The following is a 14688-nucleotide window of genomic DNA, read 5'->3' as shown; positions in this document are numbered from 1 at the left end:
CGAAATCGAAGTTCAACAATCATTCGCTTCTGGGAGAAAAACAGAGAGGTTTCATTTTTTCAGTGGAGAGACCAACTCTTCTCTTTCAAATCAGCACGATGAAAAACTAATTTTGGGGAGAATTTCACGTTCCAGAATTGTGCCAGCTCAGCTGTGAAAGCAGTCAACGTAGTAATTCCTCGGGTGGCCAGGAGCACACGCACCCCGACGAGGGTGAATGAGGAGCAAACCACGCAGAAGCCCCACCCACCTGGAAGTCTTCCGTAACTTACATACACAGTTACAGCTCTCAGAGAGATCCTAAAATCGTTTGTATTCACATATGTAAGTTTAAAAATACTGCCGTTAGGGGCGCCTGGATGGCTTAGTCGGTTATGCGTCCGACTTTCGCTTAGGTCATGATCTCGCGGTTCGTGGGTTCGAGCCCCGCGTCGGGCTCTGTGCTGACTGCCAGCTCAGAGCCTGGAGCCTGTTTCAGAGTCTGTGTCTCCCTCTCTCTGACCCTCCCCTGCTCACGCTGTCTCTCTCTCTCCTAGAAATAAATAAAAAATACAAAAAAAAAAAAAAAATACTGCCGTTGAATTAGGATTTTCAGAAAACTGTTAATGTTCACAGAAGGAAATAACTGACCCTTTGTGGATGGTAAAGTGCATCCCATTCAAAACAAGTCAGTCTGCTTTGGTTTTGTTTTGTGTTTTTTTAAAGATTTTATTATTTTTAAGGAATCTCTACCCCCAAAGTGGGGCTCGATCGAACTCACAACCACGCGATCAAGAGCCGCACGCTCCTCCACACTGAGCTGGCCAGGCGCCCCTGAAAGAGGAACGTTCGCTGTGAAAGTGAATTTCTCCGGAGGGGCACAGCCCCCTTTCAGACACCTCACAGGGCAGCAGGTTTGCTCATGATCCTCAGTACCTTCTGCCGCCTCTGAAACACAGACGAGGAGAGGCTGGCCCACCTGAGACCACACAAACCAGAAATATTTTGTTGGTTGTTTTCATAAATGATCATCTTTTAACGAATACTATAAAAATGTCTTTTCAGAGCAGTTTTCCTCTTTCAAATTATATAAGAGGCACCACCTGAATTAAGTAAGCTTAGGGAATACTTGTCATCAGCTTAATCGTTCCCAAAAAATGAGGTCGGGAGCCACCAACATTAGCAGGACAAATTTATTTATAACAAATGGTTTAAATGTATAGATAAAAATGCCTATTGATACTGTCAGGGCTTCTTGCAATTTGACAGATCAAATCTTATTTTCATTCTTAAATGCCATGAAGAAGTGATATCACTGACTTGCATTCACTAGTGAGCAAATTGATTAATCCCTCTCTATAGAAATCTCAACTCTTGATTATACCTATCAGACGTTAAGCAGCATTATTCTAGAGTGACAACACTTGACAAATTCCCCAACCATTTTTCTCAGCTTTTGTGGCCCTGCTAGCTTGTATTAACCCTGATGAAAAATTAATTTTCCTTATCTTCTTCTAAACCCCAAAATCCAAATCCGCCAAACTGGCAACTCTTTCTGTAAAGGTATTATGAAAACCTCTAAAAGATTAATTGCATGTCTTCAGGTGACATTACATTAATTTCTGTACTCGTGACAGACATTTGATACTCCGCACTGAGGGGACAGATAACATTGTCAGGACACACAGAAGGACAGTGGCTAGGGTCCCAGGGCAGCCTCTCAGGAATTCTCCGTCCGATAAGGCCCACTTCACTGTCACGCCGGTGCGGCCGATCGCACAGCCCGCAGACCTCACGGAACAGGTTTCTATTAACTGCAACAATGCTGGGCCTGGCCCTGTGATCTTTGGAAAGCTCGCTCGGAATCTGGACAACAAATGATATGCACGCTACACGAAGTTTCTAAATATCAATACGCTTAAGGCTCTATTTCGTCTCTGAAGACCACTGTTCAAAGGAGAAAAGGAGCAAGAAAATAAACAGGCTAACGTTTTCTTCCAGGTGCCTAGGTCACCACCCGGGTTAAACTGCAGCAGTAAAGCGGGAGCTGAGCGCATTTTGCATCTGCGGCGCCCATGGTCCTCCCACAGCACCAAGCAGTTTAAGTCTTCAATGCTTCCTGCAGAACTGACCCAGTGGGTGCACGCAGACAGAAAACCAAACCCCGAAGGTTAAGGAGCGCAAAGCACACAGGGCTCGTAGGTGCCCGGGCTTCCCGAAGCGAGGCGAGGGGACCCTACGCCCGGAGAGGACCCAATGGCGCGGACGCGGGGCTCACTGCGTGGCGGGAGCTTGGGAACGGGGCAGTTACTCTAGCGTGGTTATCACTCTAGCTTCGAGATTAGTTGGTCTTTGGGGGCATCATGAAAAGGGAAAATTAACTGGCCTTCGGGGGAAGGAAACAAAGCCCGGTGGGGACCCGAGGGCTCCCCCCCAGGTTCTCAGGGCAGCTGAGCCTCCCCCTGCGGGCTGGGGAGAGAAGCGTCACAGGCCCTGGGGGAGCAGCCTGGAGGACCTTGAGGCAGGGGGCTCCTTCCCTGCGGGGATGGGGAGGGGGCTCCTCTTCCCCTGGGGAGAGGGAGTTCGCAAATCCTCATTTCTGATTTCAGCACTTCACTCCCCAACACCATAGCCCTAAAACAACTCAAAACGTAAATGCAGAGAGATTCAGATTCACTACAAGGAGCTTCTGACCTGTAACAAACAATGGCCAATCTTGCCCCAATTTCGCTTAAACAGTCATTTCTCTGAAAGTTATTAATTCTGCCCGCTAAAACATTTCAAAGCTCTTAAAGACAACTATTTATGCACAAGACCTTCTCCTCCAAAAGGAAGTTTCTAGAATACACATATCCTCAAATATGTGACTAATCCAGATTCTGCCCCAGTTCCTTCCTCTCTTCTGTTTGCCTTTTGGCCATTTTCCTGCTCAGCCAGCCTCCCTCCCACTGGAGGGGGAGAGACAGGAGCCAGCAGGGACAGGCCTAGGCTCACCCCCCACCCCACCCCCGTGTTACACCCAGTTCCCTGACCTCTTGGTCTTCCCAGGACCCTCTGTCACAACGCCATGGCGGCTCTGTCCCTCCTCACCTCACTGTCAACTCCCTCCCATCCGACTTCCCTCCTTCCTGATGCCCGAGCGCAGCCCTGGCCCCCGGGACTGCCTGACGCCCGGCACGAGGTCAGGACAGGAGCTGTGCCCTCCACGCCAGAGAGGCGGCGCAGCACAGGACACCCAGCGGGACCTCCTGCCCTGCGTGAGGCGCACTCTGCCCTGACCCGGCTCTGCGCGTGGGCAAGTCTCAGTGCACACTCACCCCTCGATACAACCCCAAAAAGTGCCAAACGGTATGTCTGATATCATCCCATTTTGTAAACTGAATAAAGGAGGAGTCTGGGAACGAATCACATTTTAGCCTGAAAAGATGGCCTGAAGAATTAATAACAAGGATTAATGTTATTTTTGGTGTTTTCAAGTTTCACAAACTGGGGTCATCTAAATTTCAACAAATGCCTTTTTAAATATTTATAATGTCCTTGAAACTGTCCTAAATCCTGGGGAACAAAACTGAACAGAAGAGCAAACCCAGGCTGAGTCAGCAGCAGGAACCAGGGACAGAGCAGCGGGCGGGCGGGACACATCCTGAGGGCAGGAGGCAGTGAAGGTGGCCAATTCCAACCCTGCGCTCTACGCACCGAAGCTGCGCTCCCCCTCAGCGGAGGAGTCCCCAGTGGGCAGTAGAGGCCCCAGGATAAACGTTTCTGTCTCCAAACCCAACGCTCAGGAGTCGTGCCTGTGATGGTCTGTGTATTACAGAACACAGAAAGAGGCCTGCGCCTAACGACTGTTTCAGAAGCAAACTCTAAGGCGGCAGGGTTCAAACACTGCTCCTGTTATCCCTCTGCTAAAACTGGCCAACGGCTCCCACTGCTCTCACAACCGAGATCCAACAACCAATAGAGCGGGTAAGGCCCCTGCTCTCTGGCCAAGCTGGCCTTCCTGCAGCTGGAAAACCGGCCACGACTTCCCTGCCACAGGACCTTCACACTTGCTCTCCTCCATCAGCCTAGAAAGCGTTTTCCTTTTCCTCTGTCTTCCTTCAGCCATTATCTACTCTCTCCACTTGAAGTCACTTCTTCAGGTCCCCTGTCACACTACCCACAACACCCTGTTGCAGTCTGCTTCCTCAGCACCTGGTTTGCTGAGCAGCTCCTCCTTTCCTTACACAGCTGACCCGGCAATGCGGCCCCGTCACTCCGCTGTGACCATCTCCATCCAGCACAGCTGCCCTGTTCGTAAGTGCTGGCAGCTAACATAGGACCCTCACACCCCAGTCACCGAGGAGGCCGCAGGGTCCCCTAGCCGTCTGGCAGCCGTGCGGACACATACAAGGAAGCAAACAAAATGCAGAATGCACCTTCAGGTCCCGGCACATGGCGAGCCGGCCTGCACCCTGCCATGGGGAGGAGGGAACCCTGGGAGACTCCCCATGTGACCCCCCCGCTTAGTACCATGCACCGTGGCCTCTGCCGGGAGGACCTGCTTTGCCAGCGCCCTGGTCCACCACCAGCTTCAGTTTTAATATTTAAATAGGGACACCGAATTCTCGGAATTCTCACACAAAAACAATGCAAGAAATAAGCTCAACACAGCAAAGAGCACGCTTTATTCAGGTCCATGCCTTATTTCCAGAAACGTCACATACAACAGCATCTGTTTCTGGTCCCTCCTCGGCCCCGGGAGCTCTCGGTGGAGGGCTGGGTGAGCGCTGGGAGGCCCTCACCACACCCTCACGACGAAGACAGGACAGCAAGGCTGAGCGGGAAACGGCACGGGTCTCCTCGCCCTTCTGCCCCAGCTCTAAGCATGTGTTCAGAGAGTGACAGAGAGGCACTGAAGAACACAGAGCTGGCCTGAAGGGGCTGCTACCGGCCGATCTGGGACAATTCAAACATCAAAATAAATAATGACAGCAACAGTTCGCTGGATAAAATGAGAATCCATATGCTCACGTTGCTGTGAATAAATGAACAAATAAACGAGAGAAACGACGAGGCTGTACAGTGAGCAGAGAGAAAGGGCGCTGGCATCAGAAAGACATGGGTGCTCGGGGCGCCTGGGAGGCTCAGTCGGCTGAGAGTCTGGCCCCTGATTTCAGCCCACGTCACAGTCTCATGGTGGGGGAGGCTGAGCCCCACATCGGGCTCCATGAAAACACTGCAGAGCCTGCTTGGGAGTCTTTCCGTCTCCCTCTGCCCCTCACCTGCTCACACGCTCTCTCTCAAAAAATTAACAACGTGAAAAAAAATTTTTAGTAAAAAAAAGAAAGAAAGAGAACATCGCTGCTCACTGAAGAAAATGCAAACCGGACAAGAAACGGGGCATTTACAGTCCCGGGTGCCTTCTCACACGTTACTCCTCGGCTACCTGCGCGGCATGACCAGAACCGTCCGGCACACACTTGGCAGCACCATCCTCCCCACGGGACCAAAGCGGCCAACCCTGGACAAACGTGCCAGGCGCCCCCCCCCCCCGCTCCCCACCCCCGACACAAATCCCTGGGGATACGGTCTCCTCCGGTGCGGCTCCTGCCGAAAACGCATGACCTGCAAGTGATCACGAGGCAAAGTACGACAAGTCCAAGGACAGATGACAAGATCATCAGCCTCCCCGTGTCAGAAAAGTCAAGGGCAAGACACACGGAGGCCGAGGCGCCGTCCCGGAGGGGGCCACACACAGCGGGAAGGTGGCTGCACAAGCGTCACCGGCACGACCGAGGAAAGGTGAGGCAGCAATTCTGTGTCACCGTGAGATCTCCTGAGCTGTGAGGACGTCCCCCCGTGGGTGTGAGAGAGAAGGTCTCGATGCTGAGAGAACACATGCTGTGTCTCCAACCCGCTCTCCGATCACACAAACACGGTCCCACACGGGCTGGTCGGTCGGACGGCGACTCCATGGGTGCTTACAGCGCTTCTGCAGCTTCTCTTAACCCGAAGTCCCCTCCACAGTGAACGGCCCCCGGCACACACGCACTCGCGGCCGGGGAGGCCCGCCACCTCTCCCACGACCTCTAGAGAGACCTGAGAGGAACCCGAGCGCGGGCGAGCACAGCCCAGGCCCCGGCAGCGAGCTCGTGCGTGCCGCGCTTTGACAGCCTTTTAAAAATGAAATCCAAGGGTGTGGTGACCGCACAGCCGCCCTCCCGCCGCTGTGGCTGCCGGGGTCAGTCTGGGCCACCGCCAAGGCTGCCTGCACCGCCACCGAACGTGCCCTCCCCTGAAGACAGAGCTGCGGTCCCGATTAAGGTCCTCGCGGAAGACATGCCCCGGGCCCACGCGTGCTCCGATTCTGGTGTCCCAGTGTGTGCTCACAAAGGATGGCTGGGGGACTACAGTAAGCTGACCCTGAGTAAACACTGCGTTTTTTCATATGTTTGCTCCCGTATCACTTGAATAGTTTTTCCAGATTATGTCTGGGTTGTGAACAGACCTATGATTTAATAAGACTGATCATTTGGCTTCTGAAAATTAAATAAATTTGGTAGCTCCCTGAGAAATGAGCAAATGGAGAATATTTCCATATTTCAAGTAGTTAAGGACCATTCCCTCAGACACAATTCTTTAGGCAGATCACGTACAGAGGAAGCTCAAAGGAGGCACAGGAAAGTTTGGAAGTATTTGCCAATTTCCAACACTCGTCATGAACCACCACTCTACGGATGCCTCTTCTGGCAGAGCCGAGGAGACAGGAGCAGGGAACTGAAATTCGCACGTGCATGGACAGCCTCACAACAAAGGTCTCTTTAAACGGCAAATTCCCGGGGCGCCTGGGTGGCTTAGTCGGTTGGGCATCCGACTTTCGCTTAGGTCATGATCTCGCAGTTCGTGGGTTCGAGCCCCGCGTCGGGCTCTGTGCCTACTGCCAGCTCAGAGCCTGGAGCCTGTTTCAGTCTGTGACTCCCTCTCTCTCTGACCCTCCCCTGCTCACACTGTCTCTCTCTCTCTCTCCTAGAAATAAATAAATAATATTAAAAAAAAAAAAAAAACTGCAAATTCCCCAGGTTTTCACCTCAGTGTTTTAAATATAAACTTTGGCCTGACTTGACTTACACAAAAGTGTTCAAAGGCTCGCTTACAGCACAGGGCAAGGAAGGGCCGCACGCAGCCAGGCCACGCAGTGCCTCCCTCCAGCGGCCATGGTAACACAGGCTCCAGAACAGGAAGCCGGCCCCTCTCCAGCCCCGCCCCCGCCCCTGCGACTATACCCCGACCCCAGGTGTTGTCCTGCTTCCCAACACTCCCCAACACTCTCCAGTCAGTCGCCACCACTAGGGTTGGGCAAGCAAAATGAAACCTAATCATCATACTTCTAGAAGCCCCTGCTAAAACTTTTCTGGACCGACTGTGAACTCACTGGAAACGGCAGATTATCACCCTCATCAACGAGCACCGGAAAAAGCAGCAGCAGAAACAACTGCTACAAATGCTGGTAGAGAAACCTGGCTCTACCAGTCAGTAGCTGGGTGGCCCTGGGCTGCTGCCACAACCTCTCTGAGACTCCGTCCGCTCACCGTTAAGATGGGGATGCAAGTACCTGCCTCACCCAGATGCCGTGAGCACACGCTAAGCACCGGAGGTAGGGAAACTACTTCTACTGAGGGCGTGCAATCACAGCCTGCGTTTCTGGAAGGGGCCGTAAGAGCGCCCTACAAAGTAGCAGACGTGCAGGAGTGCCTTCCAGGTGCCAGAAAGTTCATCTCCTCCTTTCCCACAACGACTTTAAAAACCCCGTCCACATCCTGGAGACCTGGGTTCTGACAAATGAACTGACAGTTCAGGGCCCCAAACAGCGGAAGACACACGGCCATCCAGACACGGGGCTTCTTCCCACACAGCCACACTGCTCCTACCACGGGGCGCCACCATGCACACACGCAAGCTCTCTGTTGAGAGAGACTTGCAATGTCCACGTTCCGTGACAGGGAAAATTACAAGGGCCAACTGCCGGCAAGACACCGACAGCCCGAGGAAGATGAAGAATCACTCTTCGAGCTCACCCCGACCCTGGCCACCGCGACTGTGAGAATCAATACCAAAACAGGAAGGATTTTTATTAAGTTCTTTTTGCTTCCTATGCCCATGATGCATTAGCTGCAATAAAGAGACATGACACTAATAACCAGAAATTCTTTCGATGATGAGGGTGCAATAAAATCACTTTAGGGGCGCCTGGGCGGCTCAGTCAGTTAAGCATCCAACTCTTGATTTTAGCTCAGGTCAGGATCTCATGGTTCATGGGATTGAGCCCCATGTTGGACAGCGCTGAGACTGCTTGGGGTTCTCTCCCTCCCTCCCTCCCGGCCCCTCCTCTGCTGTGTGTGCGCCCTCTCTCTCTCTCAAATAAAATCACATCGCTTTAAAATATAACTAATAAAAGGGAAAACTACAAACAACTACTGCCTTAAGACTTGGGCTCCCTCACATTTAAACAACCCCTACTTAATAAAATCCAAACATAAGTTATTTGATTATAAATAATAAAATATGGAAAACAACAAGAGAATTGTGCATTGATTCATAATACGCTCACACGTAGAACTGAGAATTCTACATTTAGTAAGAAGTTTCTGATCTGTACATCAGAGTACGAGTTCCCAGACGCCTCTGCTTGCCGGGCAGTCCTGCGGACACCTGCTTGGGTGGATGCCAGGACCACTTCAGCAGGGCACCCACTACATGCTGCCCTGGGTCCCGTCTAGAAACCAAACAGCAGACCAGAGGAGGCTACTGACAGCAAAGAATAATTCTAACGATGTAGACTGGGTGCAGGTGTAGGTTACAAAAAGTAGGCAGGATTCCCTCCTGAGTAAATCCCTCCTTCTCGAGGAACGCTTACCAGCACCACACAGGACACACGTGTTCTGCACTAAGAGGAAGTGAAGAGTGCGGGTCTCACAGCCAGAAACAAAAGAACATGAGCACACAATAAGATGCTTTTACTCAGTAAGTGACTGTAAAGGTGAGGCGCACACACGACACTCTGCGTAGGTGTGACAGGCAGGCCCGCACCAGCCCCCTACACGAGGCCAGCTGAGCCCTGCGCCTTCACGTCACCGTCCCCGGGCAGGGGGCAGGCTGGCTGGGGCAGAAACGACAGTCAGGAGAAAGGCAGGGACGAGACCGCTTCCCTTCTGCATCACCTGGCACAGCTCTGAACGTGACCCCTTAGCGCTTCTTTCTCAGGACGCCCGGGGGCTCAACTGGTTGAGCATCTGACTTTGGCTCAGATCATGATTCTGCAGTTCGTGGCTTTGAGCCCCTCATCAGGCTCTGTGCTGACAGCTCAAAGCCTAGAGCTGGCCTCAGACTCTGTGTCTACCTCTCTCTCTCTCTCTCTCTCTCAAAAATAAATAAATAAAAGCTTTAGCTGGGCGTCTGGGTGGCTCAGTCAACTGAGTGTCCAACTTGGGCTCAGGTCATGATCTCGCAGTTCAAGCCCCACATCAAGCTCTGTGCTGACAGCTCGGAACCTGGAGCTGCTTCGGATTCTGTGTCTCCCTCTCTCTCTCTTTCCCCTGCTGGTGCATGCTCCATCTCTTTCTCTCTCAAAAATAAATGAACAAAAAAATTTTAAAGTATAGTTTCTTCCTACCAACAACAAAAACAAAGGCCTTTAGGGAAATACTATTTTTTCTGGTTCAGAGAGATACGAACAAGAGATATTTATCCTCCGAGAAGTCAAAAGTTGCCAGCACACTACCACCACAGGACTTGCTGAGATAAATCCTAAGATACAGAACGTGTTGGTTAGTTAACTTAAAACTTAAGAACTAAGGAGCATTAAAGAAGGTTGTTCCAGATTTTGGCACATAGCTTTTTTTACGTGAAATTTCTCTTTTCTGTGTATTATATTATATTCGCTTTTCTGTGTATTATAAAATTATACAGCATGACTCTAGAATACAGTCTGATACAAAAAATATGCCCCCCCCCCCCCGCCAACTGGAGAAAAAGGCTACTTAAGTAGATAAATGCTTTTAAAGGAAAGGTGGTAGCAGGTTTGAAAGCCACTCTCTCAGAGCAGAGCGGCACCCCAGCCCGCCAGCGGCCCTCCCTTGTACACGGGCCACAGCGCCACACCGTACCAGCCACGGATGCCACAAGGAAAGGCCTATTCCCAGCCATGGCCCCATGGCCCCTCCTCCTAAGTTTTCAACTCAAGTAAAAAAAGTGAGACACTAAGTATGCCTGACACAAGGTCAGAACAAAAGGCCAGAGACACTATAGAACTGATTAACGCCTGGATTCTCGCCTCAAGAAAACAAATTCACACAATGTTAACAGAAGCTGAGGTGACAGAGGCCATCTGCTTATCAACATTTTGAATCACAATGAATGGAGGGAGAAAAAACAGATTTAGAGAAACCACAGAGTCTGCTGAACATGGGATTTCCAATTCGTATCCTTCTCCCAGAAGCCTGTTAGTACAGCGCGGGAGGAAGTCATACTTGCAAACGGACCCAGAAACAAGCGGTGAGCTGTCCCTAACCCGGTGCGCGACTTTCTCCACGAACCGGAGCCCCGGTGGGCCCGCTCTAGATGCCGGTCTCCCCACTGCCGGACCGGGCTGCGGGTCCCCTTCTGTGTGGGAGGGAAGAGCGTGCGGTCTACAGGGTCTTGTGTAGCGGGGGCCTATCCGCGGCCCCTCCGAGCGCTGACCTGGCCCAGCCGCCACGACAGGCCTCACTGAGAATGCTCGAGAACAGGCACTGCTCACATTCAGAAATGCAGAGAGAAATGGGCTGTGCCTCCCTTGTGCCGGCACAGCCTCACTCGAGAACCCTGCTGACCCTTCCGTCCCCTGCAGCAAGACAGACCACCCGGAGAGAAGATGGCAGTGTGGGGACAGTGCTGCTGAGGGGCGGCCCATTCCCCTGCCCCTGGGCCTCCCTGAATCTGAAGCTACACACAACGGGTTGTCTGCTGGTAAAGAAAATGTACCTATTAAAAAAAAAAATTTTTGAGAGCGAGAGTGAAGGTGGGGGGTATCAAAGAGAGAGGGAGACACAGAATCCAAAGTGGACTCCAGGCCCCGAGCTGTCAGCACAGAGCCCGACGCAGGGTTCGAACCCAAGAACTGTGAGGTCACGACCTGAGCCGAAGTGGGACGCGTAACTGACGGGGCGCCCCAGGCAATTTTATTATAAAGACAACGTGATGTTTCTGTCACAGACTGTCCACGAAAAGCAGCTACAACGGAGACGCGTCCGCTTGGGGGCTGCCACGCTGGCCTTTGAGAAGGCCTGGAGAACCACGCAGTCGGGAGGAGAACCTGACTGCCCTGATCGCCGGCCCGTGGGGCGCACAGGCTGCACTGCGTGGTCCCAGCACGTCCCCCCACCAGCCCCCCTCTGCAGACGAGGACATGGCACACGAGGCACAGACGGCAAGAGGCATTGGTGGCCTCGTCAACTTACCCCGCCTGACAGCTTAATCACCCTGACCTTGGAGCTGACGTGCGGCCCATCTCCGCTGCCGCCGCCGGCCCGGTGCATGACGGTCCTCTTGGCGCCGGGCTTGGCGTCCGGGGGCCGGGCCTGCGGGGCAGCTCGGGCAGTCTGCGGGGGCAGCGGCGGCGGCCCCTCAGCGTCGGCGGGCTTCCCGGGCGGGCCTCTGTGCGGGCCTGGGCTCTGCGGCACGGCCCTGGCCTGCCGGGGCACCTTGGGCGGCCGGGCCTGTGGTCCCTGGTACTGTGCGGCGGCAGCGGCTGCTTTGGGCGGCACGCTGGCGGCAGGGCCGTCCTGGTTCTTCACAAGGAGCCTGTTCTTCACAGTGGGTCTGGCAGGCGCGCCCGGGAAGGGCAGGAGCGGGTTCCCGTTGGCAGGGGCCGGAGAGGCGGCCCGCTCGTCGGGCTCGGCCGGGGCGGAGGGCAGGTGGAGCTGCTGCTGCTGCTGGGCCAGCCGCTCCAGCAGCTCCTTCTTCCTGGCGCCCGCCTGCTGCTGCCGCCGCAGCTCCTTCTGCTTCAGGATCTCCTCCCGGAGGCGCTTCTGCTCCTCGATCTTCAGGCGGTACAGGCGCGTCTCCTCATCCTCGTCGGGAAACTGCAAGACAGAACACGCCGGCTTAGGGTGCAGAACTGGGGGGCGGGGGGGGCCACGGAGGCGGCGCACGTCCCACACACGCCGACGCAGGGCCTGCGAGAAGCCATTCGACAGCTGCTGATGGCCTCTACGTGTGAACCCCTCCTCGGGGGGGAAAATCACACGGCCTACCCAAGCTAATTTGGGAAATCTTATCAGAATATGAAAAACAAAATGATGTAAATTTCCACTCATTTACAAGTTGGAAACCAATTAAACCATTCACTTAAGATATCAAACCACGTTTCGAATGGAAGCGGCCACAGTGGGGGACGGCGCTGTCACACAGGTTTTATCTGGCTCCTGTCTGACGAACCAACAAAAGGTGAGTGTCAATGACCTGAGAAGGCCTGATTAGAACTATTGATTTTTGGTATAGAATTTTCAGCCCGATCTCAAACTCATTTGTCACAGAATAATTGGTTATAATGAACAGCACAAGTCAATCTCTCTGACCTTGAACTCATGCACTCTCCTCAGAATCAAAATGCTGCCAAATGCAGTATTGGAATATTAATGGTACATGAGGAATGCCTTTAATATGCCAGCCCCAAGCCATTCTGAAAGTCTATCAAAAAAAATCTTTGAAAAAGTTGAGTAACTTCCAGGATAAGCATCCTGTGAAGAAAGTTTATGAAAAGTTAAGCATTCGTTAAAAATTATAACTTAAAAAAAAATCGTGGATATCCTCATCCAGATATCTACAAAAGAACGTAATAGAATTTAATCTCTCTAGACTTCAGCTATTAACAAGTATACCTTAAAAACTGGGAACTAAGATCAAAAGGCAGCTGAAGACTCCCAGAGCCCATGCACTTGGCCTACAGGATACACAGTCAGGGCCTCATCAGGACTGGCCTGGCTGGTGTCAGAAGCAATTCCGACCTGCTTGGTCGCCTGATTTCAAAGTCTAGGACAGATGTGAAATAGCAAATCTGAAGGCAGAGGAGATACAGAGGTGGGCGTCCGAGCAAAGGGAAAGCAGAAAACCTGAGACGCGGACAGCCATTCAAACGGACCTGGGGCCGGGTGCTCAGGAAGCAGGCTGCCGGGAGAGAGCGGCGCGTCCAGAGGGCCCACTTGGTCCATGACACAGGAAAATGAACACTCACCGAGATGTCTCCCAAATAAGCAAGCAAGACTTAAAGTGTCTTCTCAAGTACACAGCACGTAGGTAAAAATACTTAGAAGCAGATTCGTCCTTTATTCTATCATTACCAATTGGGTGAGTGTAAAAAAATAAACCACATTTTCCTAAGCAAAACAAACAGAAGACCTTTTACAAAGTAAAACCATCTTACTTTTGGTCCCAATCTGTGTGTACGTAAAGTTAAAAGCAAATAAATAATTCACACCATGGCAACCTGCAAGGCTCATTTCACATTTAAGGCCGCTGCTGGTTTCTACAGAAAGCTTCCACAGAAGCCTGCTTAAAATCAACTACTCTGAAAAAGAACAGCACAAGTGGCTAGTGGCGTGCCCAAAGCTCACTTTCCTCATTTTATTTAGCTATGTTACCTGAAAATAATGTGACTTATGTGACTTCATTTCTTCTGAACCAAAAATCATGTCACAACGTACAAGCAGGCACTAGCTACACAGACTAAAAGCAGGACAGTTTTTAGTAAAATTTCTTTTCATAAACTACCTTGATCCGGTCTGCAAATCTGCATGTTTTCATACATCGATCTTAAAACCAAAAAACTCAGCCTTCTTCTAATGCAATCTTTGTAAACTGTTAACTCAGAATTTCTACTTGGTATTTACATACATTTGATAACACTATATCAATAATTTATTAGGAAAATCTGATGCCAGCTCCCAATTTCAACTGAAAAATAACTGATTGAAAAACTATGATTTATTCTTTCATGCCTCTATTGTTATCTACACAAACTTTTTAATTTATTACTGAGATAGAGCAGGAGAGGGACACACACACACACACACACAGAGAGAGAGAGAGAGAGAGAGAGAGAAATATCCCGAGAGAGAGAGAGAGAGAGAGAGAGAGAGAGAGAAATATCCCAAGCAGGCTCCAAGCTATCAGCACAGAGCCCAACATGAGGCTTGATCCCACAAACCGTGAGATCATGATCTGAGCAGAAATCAAGAGTGAGATGTTTAACACTCTGAGCCGCCCATAAGGAAACTCTTACTCTTTCGTTATAGTATGTTAATAAATGATACTTACTATACGTTACTTTTTAAAATATTGTGTACCTTCTACATGCTGACCTCTTCCCACATGACAAGCACAAACACCACGGCTAGCAACAGTGGGCCGTTCCCGGGTGTAGTGCTGGCCCATGCGACAGTGGACTCCTCTCCGTGCGGTTAGAACCTCCATCTCACACATACTGCTTAGCTTCTGCGTCTGTATTTTAGGGAGCAGCTGGACCTGAACCCCCACGCACGAAGCGCCAGACAAGCAGATCTACTTCTTTTACGGGAGATCAATAGCCCCAAGGGCATTGTCCCAGCCACAGATTTTACTAATGTTAAACAAGAGGTAATTAAAAAGTTCATGACTAATATTGTACTAATACCGAGCCACCCCTAAAGGAAA

At 51.4% G+C, this 14688-nt stretch overlaps 1 protein-coding gene across 2 annotated transcripts in view; it reads right to left on the bottom strand.

Annotated features, from left to right (window-relative positions):
- RBM33 (RNA binding motif protein 33) overlaps positions 1-14688 on the bottom strand; it is a 118373-nt gene that overhangs the window by 18887 nt on the left and 84798 nt on the right. For both annotated transcript variants that reach the window (XM_039230666.1, XM_039230667.1), the window contains exon 14: positions 11457-12080. In XM_039230666.1, coding sequence (XP_039086597.1) covers positions 11457-12080 — 624 coding nt within the window. The remainder of the gene's footprint in view (positions 1-11456; positions 12081-14688) is intronic.

The sequence above is a fragment of the Hyaena hyaena genome, unplaced genomic scaffold (genome assembly GCF_003009895.1).
Source record: "Hyaena hyaena isolate Hyena2069 unplaced genomic scaffold, ASM300989v1 scaffold_50, whole genome shotgun sequence".
NCBI classification, from domain to species: domain Eukaryota; kingdom Metazoa; phylum Chordata; class Mammalia; order Carnivora; family Hyaenidae; genus Hyaena; species Hyaena hyaena.
Note: the sequence above shows the minus strand (reverse complement) of the source record. Positions and strands in the feature narration are given on the sequence as shown.